Source organism: Barbus barbus (assembly GCF_936440315.1).
Source record: "Barbus barbus genome assembly, chromosome: 15".
In the NCBI taxonomy this organism is placed as follows: domain Eukaryota; kingdom Metazoa; phylum Chordata; class Actinopteri; order Cypriniformes; family Cyprinidae; genus Barbus; species Barbus barbus.
In genome coordinates this window covers 18,383,008-18,400,464 of record NC_136743.1, presented here as the reverse complement: position 1 = coordinate 18,400,464, position 17,457 = coordinate 18,383,008, and the positions used below count along the sequence as shown (strand labels likewise).

Below are 17,457 nucleotides of genomic sequence, written 5' to 3'. Positions count from 1 at the left end.
TAGACATACATGGAATATGAGTTTATGCATGATGTTCGCAGCATGAAGAACCTCCTATGAAAAAAAAAATGTCGAAATTGTTATAGCACGGTGTTTTATAGAAATAATTTAAAATGATGTCTAACTGGTCAAAAAATTATAAATACTGCTTTGTAAGTTTTTTATTCTAGATAATTGTAATATACTGCATTTGAAAAACATTTATTAACACTCAATTGCAACAGTACAAAAAAAAAAAAACCTTGCTCTTAAAGCATCACAATAAAACTCTTTATTGTACACACATATAAAATGAGGACCAATAAGACTAATATATAAGCATTTTAAATAGAAATATAGAGCTAAAAATCACCAAAAAATGCTACAAAACAAAATGGGCAGACAGGTTAATGTTTTTCTGTGTTGGGATGACTGAAAGTAACAAACACTTTTCTGTCTTTGCTTTTAGACAGAGAATTTGAGGAGAAGGTCTGGCCAGACCGTTGTGAAACAGGTGAAGCCATTTCTTCATATCTTCCTGGATTTGTAATTACATCATATGAGGCAGATAATTCACCTCCGGACTGTCTGGTAACAAATGTAGATCTTTTGGAAGAGAAGTAAGTATTCCCAAAGCAGTCAATCTCTTCGTATTTCTCACTGACAGTTTTAGTGCCAGTGATTCCACTTGCAACCTCAGGAATGCGCTGTACTTCAAGAACGCTGACTTTCCTTCTAGGATTTGGAGGGCTACAAACATGGCTGGCTGAGCTTTTCTCAGGGGAGGATTGTCTGAAGGGGCTACCTGCATTAGGTTGATCAGTTCCTTTTGGGTTATCTGAGCGAGGCTGTAAGGATGTGGGTGACTCCACAGGTTTTCTCGCAGCAGAATGAATGGAAATGAATGAAGGTGAGCAGGGGACGTTTGAGCATGGTTTGCCCATTTGAACTTGATGTACATGTGGTACCTCTTTGGGCAGACACCTGTTATCAGTGCACTGTACCTGTACAGGTTTTGCTTTGCTGGATACAATGCTAATTTTCCTAATGTTTTTAGTATTTGGCGAGACATTGTCCGCATTTAAGGATTCACTAAAGAGGCCTGACAACCCAGCAATGTCCGCCTCAGACTTTAAATTTGAGACCGAGTACAGAGCTTTTTTTATTGCCGCCTCTATTTCCAAGAGTTTAGCTAATGTCTGTTCTTTCAAATTGATAATGTCCATGCTTGCTTTCTCTAGGTCCTCAAATGCAGACTCAACAGAAGATATGCTCTCTACATCATCTCTTAAGCCATCTGTCTCTGTGCCAGCTCTTGGACAATGTCTGCGTTTCATATTTTTTATTGGCTTGCTTATCCAAGCAGGCACGTTCTCAAACAAAGTCTTTAGAGATTTGACATCCACCTCACAAGTCTCTCCTTCTATTTCTTGAACTTTTGACAAAATGATCTTCAGCTCTTCTCGTCTCATAAGGTTTTCGAAGAGCTCCATGGCTGCTTTTACGTTGCCCCTCATGATCTCGTCTTTGTGGACTGAGAGTCTCTGGCGGCACTCGTCTTCTGTCTCTCTCCTAGCTTTCTTTTCTCTCAAAACAACTTTGTTCTGAGAAGGAATTTCATGTATTTCAGGTGTTGAAGGGGTGCCTTTGCTGGTGGAGTGCAACTCAGCTTTATTTGTGTTGTCTTTGGAAGTTTTAGCCTGCTCCTGGATTGTTTCTTTTTGCACAACTTTAATTTTCTTTGGGGAAATTGAAGTTGTGTCTTTAGTTGTTTTCTTTTCTCCAAAATTCTGAAGTGCGACCTTAAACCCCTTATTTAATTCATAATTGTCCTTTGAATAACTCTGCATACACATCCTGATCTCTTCTGCAGCATTTATCCTCTGAATTACATTTTTCTCTATTCCTATTTTATTACAAGCAAATGATCCATCATCAAGAGGGTCTGTTTTACTGACTGATGGAGTGTCCATATGTTGCATGTGGGAATTTTGAACCCATTGCTCAGTGTACTGTATCTTCTGAAAATCCGTAGGATTGGTGAAGTTTGTCTTTTGAACTGGTTCATGAAGGATGGATGGTTTTTCTTCCATCTTGTTTAAATTTTCCACTGTTTCATTTTTATGCAAAGACGTTTTGCTGGGAGCAACTTTGGGTGGTATTGCTGGAGTCTGTTGCCTATGAATAAGGTGCTCAGGTGAGCTTGGACAAATACGTGGGGTTTCTGCAATATGATTGGAGCTGGTGGTGATGTTTAATGGCTTTGGTGGAATAACTGGCTTCTGATCTTTAACCTGATTAACAGTTTTTGGAGGGATGGGTGGTGGATGTTTGCCTTTTCCTGCAAAAGCATTCGAGAGCTTTGAACATTCCGCATTGGAGCTAAGAGATTCTGAATTCAGTGCCGAGATGGTCAGATGCTCACTTCCGGTCACTGAAACCGAAGAAGACAATTTAGTGTCAGATGAAGGCAAATTAACACAACTCTGCTTGCATTCTACATCCCCTGAGTCATCTGTCATTCTGCTTGGTGTGTAAGACTGTCCAGATTGTCTAAATAACATTGCTGCCTTGAAATCTCCTTTAGAAATATTAATGCTAGACTTCTCGAGAGACTGGAGTGTCTCTTGCATATTACCTCTAACAACTTCCTCCCTGGCTACACTTCTCTGCTCTGTTGCAGCACTTCGTAATGACTGGATTGCAGCCTTCACGTCACCTTTAACAATATCTGGCTCTAACTCTAAAACCTGAGCACTGTTATCTATCGCTCTTGAGTCATTTTCTGTACTAACATGTATTATATTTTCTCTCTCTCCCACTTCATTCTGACAACAAAATCTCTCGTTGGATCCCTGATCCTTTTCTATGTCACTAACCTTTTGAAATGTTGTAGTAATCCGCTGGTTACTCAAGGAAGATGTTGTAGACTGTTCCACTGTTGTGTTGCTTTGGCACTGAGATGATTCATTTATATTATATAGCTTTCCAGGAGTGACAGGTTCTTTTTCTACTCTCATGCTTTGGTTCTTTGCCCTCTCCAGTGATCTTTTGGCAGCCTTAACATCCCCTGAAATGATTTCCTCCTTAATTAAGTTACTTCCGTTTTCTTCTGAGCACATTTCTTCTGCCTCTAAATTCAGATCGTAAATAGTGCCTGGTTTGATGACCTCACGCTCCACATGCATGCTTTGTTGTTTTGCCCGCTCCAAGGATTCAAGAGTCGCTTTAATGTCTCCAGAAGCAACTTCCTGCTTCTGGACCATGACTGGCTGTTTGACAGCCTCATCAAGTTGTTGCATGGCCGACAAAATATCACCTCTGACGATCTCCTCCTTTGGCACACAGTTTCCAACGCCCAGGTCTGTGCAGACCTCTGAGAAAACCTTTTTGACATTCTTCACATCTCCTGGTACAACATCCATGACTGTTCTTTCAACTTGCTCCCTTTGTTGATTTAGGTTTCGCTTTGCTTCCTTGACATCACCTTGAATAATTTCAATTTTATCTCTACAAGAGGCTGACAGTTCCTCCTCAGAAAGTTCTTGTTGTAGACTCTTAAGGTTGCCCTTTTCAATGCAGCTTCGATACAAATCAACATTCCCCCTCTCGTTTTGTTCCAGTCTGCAAGATGGTTTGGTCTGCTGGTTGTGGGCAGTGGCAAGGAGGTTGCCAATGGTGGATTTGACATCTCCTCGTGCAATGTCTTGCGACTCAGTCACATTGGTATGACAGTGGAGGGAATACACTGTCATCTCTGGCTGCCCACCTTCGGATTCTTGCATCACCAAACCTGTCTTGATTGTTTTTTGTTGGACGAGCAAGTTCTCAAATATTTTAACTGCTTCTTGGGTCTTACACTCTGCCTCAGGATTATCTGTGGATCCAAATGGGATTTCAAGCACTGTGCTGTGCATCTTGCCTTGTTCGTCCTCTTTAAGCAGAACAACTTTAGGTTTCAGATTCGGTTTGAACAGTAACTGCAGCATTATGTTTCTGATGTTTCCTTCAATAACTTCCTCCTTTTGAACTTCAGGCCCCTCGTTTTTCACAATCTGATATTTTGCCATGTTTACATACTTATAATCATTTGCCTGGATGATGATTCCATTTGAATGAATAAATGAATAATGCCAAAGGCGGTAGAGTATGTCTGTCACACTCTCTACAGTGATTTTGTCCAGTGGCGTGGTCTCGAATAACCAGGTTGTGCTTTTGACATCTGCCTTGGGGATTTCTTCCTTTGATGAAGCAAGCTCTTCAGTAGATTCATCTGTCTTTATTTTATCTAAGGTTTGTGATTCGAATAACCAAGTGCAGCGTTTTACATCTCCCTTTGTGTTATCCTCTCGATGTACTCTTGTCAAGGTGGTGTTCTCATCTGGCTCACCTTTTAGAGTATCAATAGGTTGATTCTCAAACAGCCAGGTTGAGGTACGTACATCACCTTGTTGAACATCTGTAACACTCACCATTCGTACAAACTTCTTTTGGCCCGCTTGCTCAGTCTCAAAAAGTTGCTTGCTTTGTTGCACACTTTTCCCATTGTCTACATCTTCAACAACCCTCACCGAGGGCCCTTCACGAGGTGTGAAGGAGTCAAGGGGCTGAGTCTCAAACTTCCAACGTGCTGATTTCACATCTCCCTTATGCACATCCTCTTGTGTAACTGCACGGATGATGTAGATTTCTTTGTCTGCTTGGATGGTTTCCAGTGGCTTGGTTTCGAACATCCACCTTGCACTCCTGACATCTCCTCTCATCACTTCCTCTTTCTTTACAGAAGTAACTTCGTGAAACTGTCCGTCCTTGTCTCTTATTGCATATAATGGCTGGGATTCAAAAAGCATAGTGCTGGACTTCACATCACCACTACCGCTTGTGGGCTTCTCAACACTCATTGACTGGTGCTCAAGCAGTATGTCTTTATCCTGGATTTTGTCCAGAGAGAAAGTTTCGAAAATAAACTTCTTGCTTCCGACATCACCCCCCTCAACATCACTGACACTGTGAGTTATTCTGTCCTCCTTCTCATTTATTTCGCTGATAGGCTGATTCTCGAACAGCCAGGTGAATTTGTGGACCGATCCTGACTGAATTTCGTTTTTCTGCTCCTTAGATTCTTTGACACATTCACTTCCTATTTCATGAAGTGACTTAGATTCAAAGATTTCCTTTACTCGTGAGACATCTCCAGACTGGATATCCACCTGACTAGCATATCTTACATTTTGGCCAGAATCTGTTTGATTAGTTATTCCATCCAAAGTTTCTGTTTCAAACAGGTGCTTCACCGTCTTCACATTCATATCACTTTTTATGCCTTCCTGCACACTACTGCACAATTTCAAACTGAAGTCCTTCTTGTCTTTATTGTAATCCAGGGGCTGTGTTTCAAAAAACCAAGTGTGTGACTTCACATCGGCTTTTGGCACTGGTTCTACATCCTGGTTCCTTTCTGATTTCTCATACAAAATGTCCATTGGTTGTGTCTCAAACAGCCATTTGCACGTCTTCACATTACCCTTTTGAAATTCTTCCTGCATTACTGTTGAATCTGCTTCATTTTTACTCTTCACATTAATGCAATCCAAAGGTTGTGTTTCAAACATCCATTTAGCTGTCCTCACATCACCTGCCATGTCCTCTTGCCTTGTAATGCCCTTGATGAGCTCTACTTTTCCACTGCCTTCTTCAAATTGGTCTAAGGGTTTCGTCTCAAACATCCATTTGTAGTTCTGTACGTTCCCTTTAATGCATTCTTCTCTACTGACAGTGGTAACCTTGTGGAAATTTCCAGCACAGTCTTTAATTGCATACAGCAGCATGGTTTCAAACAGTGAATGGTTGCCTTTAACATCCCCAGCTGTAATATCGTGGATATGACTTTGTGCTTTCTCAGAGATGTTACTAAGAGGTAATGTCTCAAAAAGGTTCTTGAAAGTCTTCACATCTCCTTTCTCAACATCTTGCACTTTGTTTCCACTGTCACTTGTTGTTTTACCAACATTCTCAAACTGCAGCCTTTTGTCTTTAACTTCGCCTTTTTCATCACTTGACACCACAACTTTCTTGAGCTGTCCCACCTCATAGCTGTCTTTCAGAGTGTCCATGGGCTGAGTTTCAAAAAGCCATAATGTGGATCCTACATTTCCTCCAACAACTGCCTCCTCCTCTGAAATTTCACCCACAAACTCTTCTTTAAGAGATGACAGGGGTTGGTTTTCAAAAAGCTTTAGTTTCTTATGAACATCTGCTTCTCCAGAGATGTCCTCCACTGTTCCTTTGAACCTTTGTTCTTCCACAGCACCTTCATGAATTGCATCAAGTGGCTGGGTCTCAAACATCCATTTTTTCTCATCAACACCACCTTTCTGGACTTCCTCAAGTGAGATCCCTCGAATGATTTGCACACCAGCTCCTTTATTAATGTGGTCCAAGGGTTGAGTTTCAAAAAGCCAACGTGCTGTTTTAAAGTCATTGCTTTGGATTTCTTCCCTACAGATTGATTTGATTTCATGGATTTTGCCACTGCTATCTCTAATTGCGCAACAGGGATCTGCTTGAAAGAATTTGACTGTTTTCTTCACATCACCTTTATTCTCCTGGAGTTCTGATTTGAGTGTTAAAAAGTGCTGGTCTTCAACAGAGCAGCAGCGGCCTAAAGCATCCAGTGGTTTGGATTCAAACAGAAGACGTGTACCTCTCACATCTCCCTTCTGAACGGGTTCCTTCAGTACGACCTCCACCATTTCCTCATTCTCCATTTTTGACTTACTGATTGAATCTAGGGGTTGTGTCTCAAACAACCAGGTGGCCGTGCGAACATCTCCTCTGACTACACCTGGCCTCTCTCCTGCTGTTGTGTGTTGACTATCAAACACTGAATGCTCAAACAAAGAGGATTTGCCCCTCACATCCCCACCTTGAAGACTTTCCTCATTGAGAAGTTTTTTAGTTTCATGTGGGTCTCCAATATTATCAAGAGTCCAGTTCTCAAATATCCAGCGCATGGACTGGACTTCTACCTGATATGCTGTGTCTGCTGCTTGGGGATTTATTGCATCTATCAGTTCATCATCTACATCATCGAGATTCATCTTTAATTCAGGATGAATGTGTTTAAAAAGACGCTTCAGTTCACTTTTCTGTCTTTGCTGGTAGAACTCTGAGAAGGTTTCTTTTGGAGGTGGTACAGGGAGGAAGTTCTGGCTTTGATCCTTTTGGAGTGATTCCAGAACCTGAGGTCTTGGTAGAGGAGGTGGAGGAGGAGGAGAAGGAAAATCAACATTTCCACCGGAGGCATCTGTCACTTTTACCTGTTTGGCTTTTTCTGCCATCTTGGATGCAAAGAAGAAGTATGAAGTTTCAAGTTACTCTCCACAACACAATTAATTAAATTGTCATAATGGTAAACTCCAAATTAAAACACTGTTCAAATAAAAATGTTAGTATTATTAAGCTTAAAAGCCATACTTTACCTTTTTAGCTGGAACAGCTGATTTAGTTCACTGCACACATATTCATGTGATGTTTGACTTCATTTATGATGGTTTTCAGCCTTGTTAGTAGAAAATTCACGCTCCACAACAAATACAGTTTCATTTCCAAACATTATTGAAAAAAAAAAGCTTGAAAGAATAGGAACAAGAATATTTTCTAGAATATGATTCATTGCGACCAAAAACAAAATGGTAGCTATAATGCTAATGCAGGAATATCACAAAAGTTATTAGGATTTTTATATTGATCTAAATATGAAGATGTTGCAAAAAGAGTACAAACTCAATTTTCATGCTGTGCATTTTAGATACGTGTGGCTTTTTGCGTATTAAGAAGTCTACTTTCACTGGATCACAAATCCTGTCATTAACAAGGCTACATTTTTACAACATCACTGTTACCATGGCTTTGATTTTGATCTTTGATTTAATTATAATAGTAACACATCCTGCTTGTGTAGAAATATTGTAATAAAGCATTGCTAAATGAGTTCTTGTTGCTTTTTTAAAAAATATACTAAGACAGTCACAAGAGAGTCTTTGTAATTATCATTATATTTGTTTCTAAATTAGTCACACAGCTCCTATTAACATTAGTCATTAGTCACACAGCAGACTTACATAATGATCAGCTAGAACTGTTGTTCATACCTTGCTTTGATTTTTCTTCTTTCCGCTTGAGCTCAAGTGCTCCTGGAACACACTGCCCTGAGAAAGAAGCATGTTTAATTATTCCTGCTCATTTTTCATAGAAAACACTCAAGACTTCATTTGCATAAAGCTGTTTTTAACAACACATCACTTTAGTGACTGAGGAAATTCTGGCCAACAAGAGACTCTATTGTAAAATGAGCATGTACCAGACTGCATGCATGTGTGTGATTCAGACTGAGCACTTGACCTCATAGATGTCTGTGTGTTGTGAGTGATATGACACATACAGTGAGCACTCACTTGCTGTTCGATATATCCTGAGGAGTCTGCAGTTGATACCTTCGAAAGGTAAAGGACAGATCTGTCTTTCACACTCGGGATAGGAGAGTATGTGTACTTAGGTTTGTGGTCTTGATAGGAGGCAGATTCTCTGTCTTTCTTGAAATGTTTCTTATCTAATTTACAGGAAAAAAAAAAACATTGTTACAAAACTACAATCAGAAATGATTTATCTAAAAATAATTACTCTCATATTGACTATGCAACTTCTTGGAGGTATCTAAATAATAAAATATATATAATTAATTATTATGAGATGTTTTTCATTGTTTTATTTGACTTTTGTTTTTGGAATAAGAATGTATGGCTTTTGATAGTAGATGTTTGTTTTGGTATTACCTGGTGATTATTTGATCACAATTTAATTATTCATTAACTTGCATTATCTATTAAAGATTATTTAAAAATTTTGTATGTGCATTAAAAAAAAAGAAAAAGAAAAGTGCCTACATACAGCTGTTTATGAAGTCTTTATGCAATGCAAATGTGACAGAAACTACCTGAAGCAGAAATGATCTGTGGCATGCTAAGCAGATTTTGTCATAATTTTGAGTTCATAAAATTAAATTAAATTAAAATCAAACCCAAGACTTTTAAAACATTTTTATAATTCAGAAGTAGGCTAGAAATAAGACAAGTGTGACCTGACCCAGTTCCTTGGCCATTTAGTGGCTCTGATATTGGTGTATATATAGACTGAGGCTGGTGTTGGTATGCTTTTATCTGTGTGCTATTATTACACTTCAAGGACCTATGGAAACTATTTAGCTCCACACATACTATATGAATGTGTAATTGCAAAATATTTGGAATAGATGAATTTTTAAAATTACATTTGCTACAGTCAGTTGTCTGTTTATCTCTCAGATGTGCTATTACAATTTCATTTCTTAGCATGACCTCTAACTAAACAAAAACTGTGGCCTTCATGCCATTGTAAAATGTCAAAAAGAAACAACAGTGATGTCAGCCGAAACCGGACCCTTTCTTAAGGTTTCACATTCTCAGAGAACAAAACACTCTGGGACAAAGCTTTCCCGATTCATGCTTCCGATCTTAGCCTTTTTTTTCACCATGGGAATTGTTCATTATTGCAAGCATCACTGAAGCACTTTCATAGATTTTTTTTTTTTTTTTGGATCGGCATCCCAAAACAATACTGTATATCAAGAGAGCGAATTATCAGATGTTATAGATTCAGAATGGTAAAATAGCTATTATATTGATAGAAATTGGTTATTTAGCTGACACCAGAAGTTTGTTAACCAAACAATCAAAAAACTTTTTTTCCCCCGTATCTTCTGTATTAGTTTGCTTGATGTGACCTGAATTACAGTAGATCACTTGTAATTCTTGATGATATGTGATGCAATTATGCTTGGAGCAGCAGAAGAGCACATCAAATTATCGTAAAGCTGCTGTAAGCTTGATCAAAACAAAAGCTTTCCCTATGAGGCCAGGAGCACTAGAGGCAGCACAGGTCTGTCAGCTGTAACTAATGACTATATTCGAGCATACCTCTGTTTTTCACACTGTAAGCTCTCATGGGACAAAAGGACAGGGCCCATCACTGGCGCCACTCACGAGTCTGGGCTTAAAACGTTTGCATAGCTGGATGAGCACACAGAATAACAGGGCCATACAATACTGGGGTCTCGCTAGATGTTACTGGTTAGAGAGAGATATCATCAAGCCTGAATATTGAGCTCTCTGATTTGTTAAAAATGCATATAGTCAAATTATTAAAACAACAAATGTTACATTTTAAGCAGCAGCAAAACGTTTAGCTAAGGATTTAAATGAAAATACTGTGTGTAAAGTTTATGTAAAATTTCACTTGATATTTGTTATAAAATGCCAGCTTTCATTTCCATTAAGTCTAATCTGACAAAAAGGAATTATAATGTATGGTTATGGACAAGATGTTGAGTTAAACAGTGTCCATCTCTGCCTGCTTACTTTTTTCATGTACAATAATTTAATTTAGAAGCGGGTCAGATGGTCTACACATTTATCTGTGATACAATTTATTAGATGATCAAGTCAGATGAATGAAAGTTTCAAAGAGACCAGCTCTCATTCACAGCTATTCAGAAGCAGGAATGGAGGTCAAAGCTATTAGCGTCCTAGAATGTGAGTGTTTTTGTGCTGCTGACAGCTGTTCAAATTATTGTGATATGCGCTTGGTATTTATTCTCTTCAGCTGCCTTCCTTAGTTTCCTGTGAGCACTCAAAGGTCTTGATAAAACCACAACAACTTCAAACCACGACTAAAAATAGGCCAGTATCGACAAAGGCACGCTTAGCTGACACTTCTTGTCTGTCATGATATTAACCACTGAATATTCAACAAGATTTCAGGTGGTATTTACACTTCTGTTCAAAAGATTGGGGGGGGGGGGGGGGGGTTAAAAAAAATAAATTAATATTAGTATGCATTACATTGAACAAAAAGTAAAGACTTTTATATTGCTACAAAATAAATAGACTTCCTATTCAAGAATCCTGAAAAAACTTTCATGGTTTCCACAAAAATATGAACTGTTTTCAACATTGATGTTTCTTGAGCAAATCAGCATATTAGAATGATTTCTGAAGGATCACGTGACACTGAAGACTGGAGTAATGATGCTGAAACTTCAGCTTTGTCATCGCAGGAGATAGAAAAGAGTTATTTTAGATGGTAATCATATTTAACAATATTACTATTTTTACAGTATTTTCGGTCAAATAAATGGAGCCTTGGTCAGCAAAAGAGACTTAAAAAAACAAAAAACCTTACCTTATTTGAATGTTAATGTGTATATATTTGTTACTTTAACATCCTGTTGTTACAGCTCAGGTTAAATAAGTAACTGTCCTTATATGTTTACTTGGGGTTAATTATTATACATTTTAGATAATTGTCATTACATCATAAGACATGCAGCTTGACATCAATGGATCATTTGAAATTTGCATTTAAAACGACAACATGACCATCATGGTCTAGTATAATTAAGGAACAGTTCCTAAATCAAAATTTAAATGACAATAGTTTCATGTCATATTTAGGTTATATAATATATCAAATACATTGTTTATATTATAATTGATACTATGGACAGGCTTCCTGTCCACACTGATTACTGTACTCACTGAGAGAATTGCTGGTTCCTGATAGCAGGTCTTAGTGTCTTGTATAATTCCGCAGGTGATGACTTGTGTGTCTCTGTGAGTGTTCGTCTGACTCTGATGCTGTCTGTAGCGGTAGTCCTGTCTCACTCTGTCCCTCTCTAATGGGTGACAGCTGATTTTTATCACTGCTCACTGAGGAGCAGGGATGAGGCCAGCCTGCTATTTTGGAAGCAGCATGGGCGGTATTCCACACGCCTGAGTCAATCAGGGCTTCTGAAAGTGACTGGGGTACAGGGAACCCCCTTGAGCATAATTCCCACAATTCTCACATTAGTCTAGATTTCCTTCCTAACGCCATCAGATGTTTGAAAGATACTGAAAATTGAAGTAAGCGAATGAATTTCAGTGGCTTTTTGGCTGATTGTTCAGAAAGAGTCTCATGTAACATCTCTATTTTTAACTGTTTATAAACTAAAATCTTCAAACTGAACACTGCTAATAGGAACATCATGCCCGGTGACGTTTGATGGGGTCGACAGGGCTTGCTAATACATCTCAAAATAATTAAGGCACTGACTAAAGCCATAAATGTACTTGTGAGTATTAATACTTACAAACTGTTGAAACAGAGCCTGTGGTAATCTGAGGCTATAATGACACTGTTCTGTTGAAGTTAAATAATTATAGTCTATGCGTTGTGGGAAATATTGTGGATAAGACTATACACAGAACTTGCTGTGTATTTTGACAAAATAATGTATAAAGTGGTCCTGAAAATAGTTTGGACAACTCAAACTTCATTTGTAAAAGAGTGACTGTATTAAGTCAATTCGCATTAACATAAATATGTTCTACTAACATTTGACAATATATAAATATACCTTTTTCTATTTTTGCAAAGTGCCTGTTGCTCATGCTATTTTTCTTTAAAATAAATGTATATTAATTATAATGAAATTATGATTTTTTAAATTAAATGCTTAACTAAAAACCTATATTTATATTGCTATTTTTGTATTAATAATATAGTGTTCTGGGTATCTAAATCTAAAGACATATTACACACTTTCTCTTATTTCTATTTCTATTCTATTTATTTGTTTTCTTTTTATTTATTAAAAAAACTTGACCCTCTAACACTAGTGTTCTCTATTCTTTTTTATTCTACCTACTTTTCTTTTTAATTATTATACAAATAATAACTTGACCCTCTAACACTGGCTCAGTTTATTCTATCTCTTTTCTATCTACATTTTATTATTTTTATTTATTATTATTTTTTTAAATCTTGCTGCTTGTACTGCATTAGACATACCAGGACTTGTCATAACACATATATTTTTGTCTCTTTTGTTGTTTTGATTGCTTCTATTACCATAATATTTAAGTTGCTTTGGATAAAAACGTCTGCTAAATTATTAAATGTAAATATAATAAAATGACATTCTTACATTGTTCAAGGGACAGTTTACCCAAAAATGAAAATTCTCAAATTGTTCTAAACCTGTATGTGTTTCTTTATTCTGTTGAAGACAAAAGAAGATATTTTGAAGAATGTTCGTAACCAAACAGTTGATGGTAGCCATTGACTTTTTTTTTTCTTTTTCTTTTTTTCGATATTATGGAAGTCAATGGCTACCATCAACCATTTGGTTATCAACATTCCTCAAAATATCTTCCTTTGTGTTCAGCAGAAGAAAGAAACTCATACAGGTATGGAAAAACTTGAGGGTGAGTGAATGATGACAATTTTCATTTTTGAGTGAACTATTCATTAAAAAATGGTTTAACTATATCTAAAATACTTTTATGACCAGTGTATGACAAACACCATTGTAGGCACAGCGGGGCTTTTTCAAGTAAAGACACTGAAGGGTCTCTCAAATAACAATAATCCAAAGACACTGAATCAGCCCAGTCCAAAGTGTTACTCAAGCGTGATGAATGTAAGGTCAGTGGATGAGGTCCGTCTCATAACTGTCACGCAATGCAGTATTTTATGTCTCCTGAATGCATTGTGCACATACTTACGTATCCTCACATTCAGTCCTGCTCTCAGCCCTCATTGAAAGCCTGTGAAATACGACTCGCTATTTGCAGACAGGATTTTGTGTATGTGACGGTAAATCGAAACTATTATAGATAGGATTATCTGAGGAATATTTTTAACACAGACACAGCCGGCAGATTCCTTCTCTACAAGAACTTCAGTTGGCCCCGCATGCTTGTGTAGGAAGACTTTAAATGCCAAGGGTTTGTCTCACATAGGGCATAAAATTCACAAGACCTTTGACCTCACAGTTACTGACTAACATCACAGCTGAGTTAAGAAGAATGAAATAAATATGCAAATATGCTCACTCATTTACACTAGTTGTACAAATAATCAGGTGTTTTTACAATGTGTTAATCAACTTACCATTCAGTCCAGCGGAGGATCGAGTGACATATCCAGGAACCCCACTGATTGTCCTCCTTCTCATTGTCTCATTGAAGGTTTTTTCTTTCTATCAAGGTCATCAAAAAATAGATTTTTTAGATATAATATAATATTATATATTATAATAATAAAATGATAAAATATTATAATTATATTCATATGCATTATAATAATAGTGGTAATGATATTAAAGTAGTATTATATATTGTTTTATCCTATTTTACATAGGTTAGGATAGGTTAACAATAGGTTTTCAAGATAAAATATAGATCATATTATATTAAGGTATTATTGATTTATAGTTTTTTTTCTCTTTTTTTTTATTAAAAATGTGTGAATTCATATTGAACTGACTCCAAACCCTGTTTGACTTCATTTTCATATTATATTTTTTTCATTTATTTATTTATTATTTCTTTCTGTCTCATCTCAGGTTCTTAGAATAGTTTATAAACACTATTAATGATTTATGATAATAATAATTATGTTATTGCTGTTATTATTACTAAATATATAAGTAATATTATCAGAACATTAGCATATTTTTTGTATCTTATTTCACTGTAAAATGTGTTAGCTCCTATTGAATGGAAACAGTTTCATTTTAGTATTATTTATAGACTATTTTAATTGATATTTTGAATTAGCTTTTATTTTTATATTTCCTGTTTAAATTTTTGTTATTTTTAATTTATGTTTAGCATGCTTTTATTTTTTTTATTTTAGTTCAGTTTTACATTTTTTATTCATGTCCAAACATGTCCAAACATACACAATAACAAAAATGTTTTTAATAGATTTAATTTTATAGTTAACGATAATAATCCTGGGCTGAACACATAATTTAGTGATTACATTAGGAGAAAAGCATGCATGCTCCTTTCCTGAGTCATGACTGTCCATGTTGCACAAACACAAACAGAAATAAAACATGATCACACACCTCATGAGCCTTGTCCATTTTGGCATTGGTGACAGTAGTAGCACCAGAATAGACTTTCTCCCACCCCGTCGGTGCCTCCCTCCACTGTGAGGTACTGTGACTCACTGGGCTGCTTTTGGTCTGCGGTGTGACGTTCAGCCGAGGGCTGCTGGCGTGCTTCTTTGACTCAAACAGGACCCTCTGAGCATTAGGGCCCACCAGGTCTAGCTGGGGCAGCATGTCCATTGAAATACTTCTGGACAAAGTGTTATTTGTCCCACTGAGGGACTCATATCTCCTCCAGAGATTTTCAACTTTACTCTCTTCATGGTTTGATCTTCTCAGGCCAGATGACTGTGGGATACAGACATCTATGTATGCCGCAATTGATTGAGAGTATTGCTATTCCACTTATTATACAATCAATCAAAGTGATTATACCTTAGAACAGGCCTCTTCTCTGTCAACATCTGTGAGATCCACACAGCTTTCATACCTAACGAAAACAGCCAGGTTTAGGCTATAAACTTCAAGGAACAGGTGGATTATGGTACATAGAATATGGTAGTCGGCATATTTACCGTTCAACAAGCTGAGAAACAGGTGTCCTTCTGTCCCAAAACAGCACCTCTGATGTAGACCATGAACTATGACCTCCAGAGAGGCTCTTAAGGGATTGACTTCTTCTCAAGGTAAAGCTCATCTTAGTGGAGAAAATACATCAGTAAGTAAATCAAACACAAAATTGTTATTTTAACTTATACTACAGGGCTGTTGAATGCTTGGTTGATTATGATTGATTGATGAACGTTCCAAGGTGTGCAGTTATTTTCAGGGAAACGCACGGCTAAAGTAGTTCCAGACAGGTCTTGACTGCATTACATGTCCGTATATGCTTTGCCAAACGATTTCAGTATTTCAAAGGTCCTTACAGCCTACAACAGCAAAAGAACTAAAACCCACAACGACACTGACAAAGCATTTAATATAGCATTATTTAATAATTAATGTATAAGATTCTACCCCATATATATTTACACACACACATATATATATATATATATATATAAAAATTATTTCAAGTTTTTTTGTATTTTCTTTGTATTTTCGATTTGTTTTTGTTTTATAGTTTTATTTATCTATCACAGATGATTGAATTAAATAATCAAGAAACCGAATAATGATTGAAATAATGAAGTTTGATATTTTACTCCGCTTTGTGTTGTGGCCGCATTACCACCTCAGGCGTACTTTATATTTCTAATAATTCAGTGGCATGATCATTTTTCCATAAAAATATATGTTTTTGATGAATGGCTTTATATTTATCAATTTTAAAGGCACACCGTAGGTTAAAGGATGAAGTCAAATAAAACGTCATACTCTTATTATTTTTTCAATTATTTCCTAATTTAATTCAAACAGTTGTGGTAGATAAATATAACAATAAAACAAAAACAAATGGAAAAATATTTTAAAATATATAAAAAAATCTAGAAAATAATTGTTAACCCAGTCTAACACAGCACCAGTAAAACAGCATATAAATGCCTTTGATCACATGATCCACCTGCTTGTCAGCCCTTCTCTCATCTGACTCGGTTAATGTTTATCATTCATATGCTTTGTTAAATTACACATTGAAAGCTTTGCTGTATTGTGCAGTTTTAACAAAATATGCACAACTAGCTAAAAAGTTGAGATCTTTTAAATAATCATGCACACAGGAATAAAATGAAAGTCAATAGATGAAATATCAGAAAACATCAATCAGAATCAGTACACTACACAGTTACTGCAGTTCATTTAGCATGACTAAATATTCATTAGCCTAAATTTGAGCAATTGCCTATGTATGAGCCTAAATATGACTTTAAGTACCCAAAAAACAAACTGACAAAATATCACATCAATTCATCTTTAGCTAGAGAGTTACCTTAAGCGCTCAGTCTCGCACTCCTCATTTCCTTCTGTTACGCTGTGCAGTGTGAACTGGAGCATCACTCACAAGACACTCCTGTCACACAGGACAAAGTCCCTCATTTACTGCCTGACCTCAGGTGTCTGGAAAACCGTGTGATCACTTGTTTCTCACCCAATCCGACATGAGGCTTGAATAAAGGGTAAAACAGGTCTTTATTTGCATTTACATTACTGTATTTACAGTACCGATAATTGTGTTTACAATTCAGTAGAGCATTCATGAAAAATGAATAGTATGATGACTGTAGTAGCATGTAGTAGTATGATACCTTCCTTCCATGTTAGCATACTTGAATTTAAACTCATTTTCTCATCAACAAGAGGGTTTCCAGTTATGGCTGTCTGCTAGATGTTAGTCTAGACAAAACACTTGAGGAATGTAAAGGTTAGTACGCACTTACTGAGGTCATGTGTGTTCTGGACATCATCTAAATGAATGAATGCCTAACATTGTTCAGCACCTTCCAGGTCATGCACTGAAGAGTGATCTGCTCTGATGTGCATGCTGATCTGGGGACTTT

General features: G+C 36.8%; 1 protein-coding gene across 2 annotated transcripts; it reads right to left on the bottom strand.

The window, feature by feature from the left end:
* Positions 1-153: 153 nt before the first annotated feature.
* On the bottom strand, positions 154-17,455 carry LOC306881651 (xin actin-binding repeat-containing protein 1-like). Of its 2 annotated transcripts, XM_079435831.1 has the most exons (8): positions 16,890-17,455; positions 15,535-15,656; positions 15,395-15,449; positions 14,975-15,307; positions 14,011-14,098; positions 8,436-8,590; positions 8,133-8,189; positions 154-7,319 (listed from the first exon to the last, which is right to left on the bottom strand). In XM_079435831.1, the coding sequence occupies exons 2-8, from the start codon at positions 15,654-15,656 to the stop codon at positions 387-389; spliced, it is 7,743 nt and encodes a 2,580-aa protein (XP_079291957.1). In that variant the 5' UTR covers positions 16,890-17,455; the 3' UTR covers positions 154-386. The 2 variants fall into 2 exon arrangements, with proteins under 2 accessions (XP_079291957.1, XP_079291958.1); XM_079435832.1 differs by lacking the exons at positions 14,011-14,098; positions 14,975-15,307; positions 15,395-15,449; positions 15,535-15,656; positions 16,890-17,455 and adding an exon at positions 11,613-11,751.
* Positions 17,456-17,457: the final 2 nt, after the last annotated feature.

Coding starts and splice junctions, on each gene's coding strand:
- LOC306881651 (XM_079435831.1), bottom strand. CDS start 15,656: ATGAGCTTTACCTTGAGAAGAAGTCAATCCCTTAAGAGCCTCTCTGGA. Junction 15,308..15,394: donor GAGAAGAGGCCTGTTCTAAG/GTATAATCACTT, acceptor TGTATCCCACAG/TCATCTGGCCTGAGAAGATC. Junction 7,320..8,132: donor AGAAGAAAAATCAAAGCAAG/GTATGAACAACA, acceptor TTTGCATCCAAG/ATGGCAGAAAAAGCCAAACA.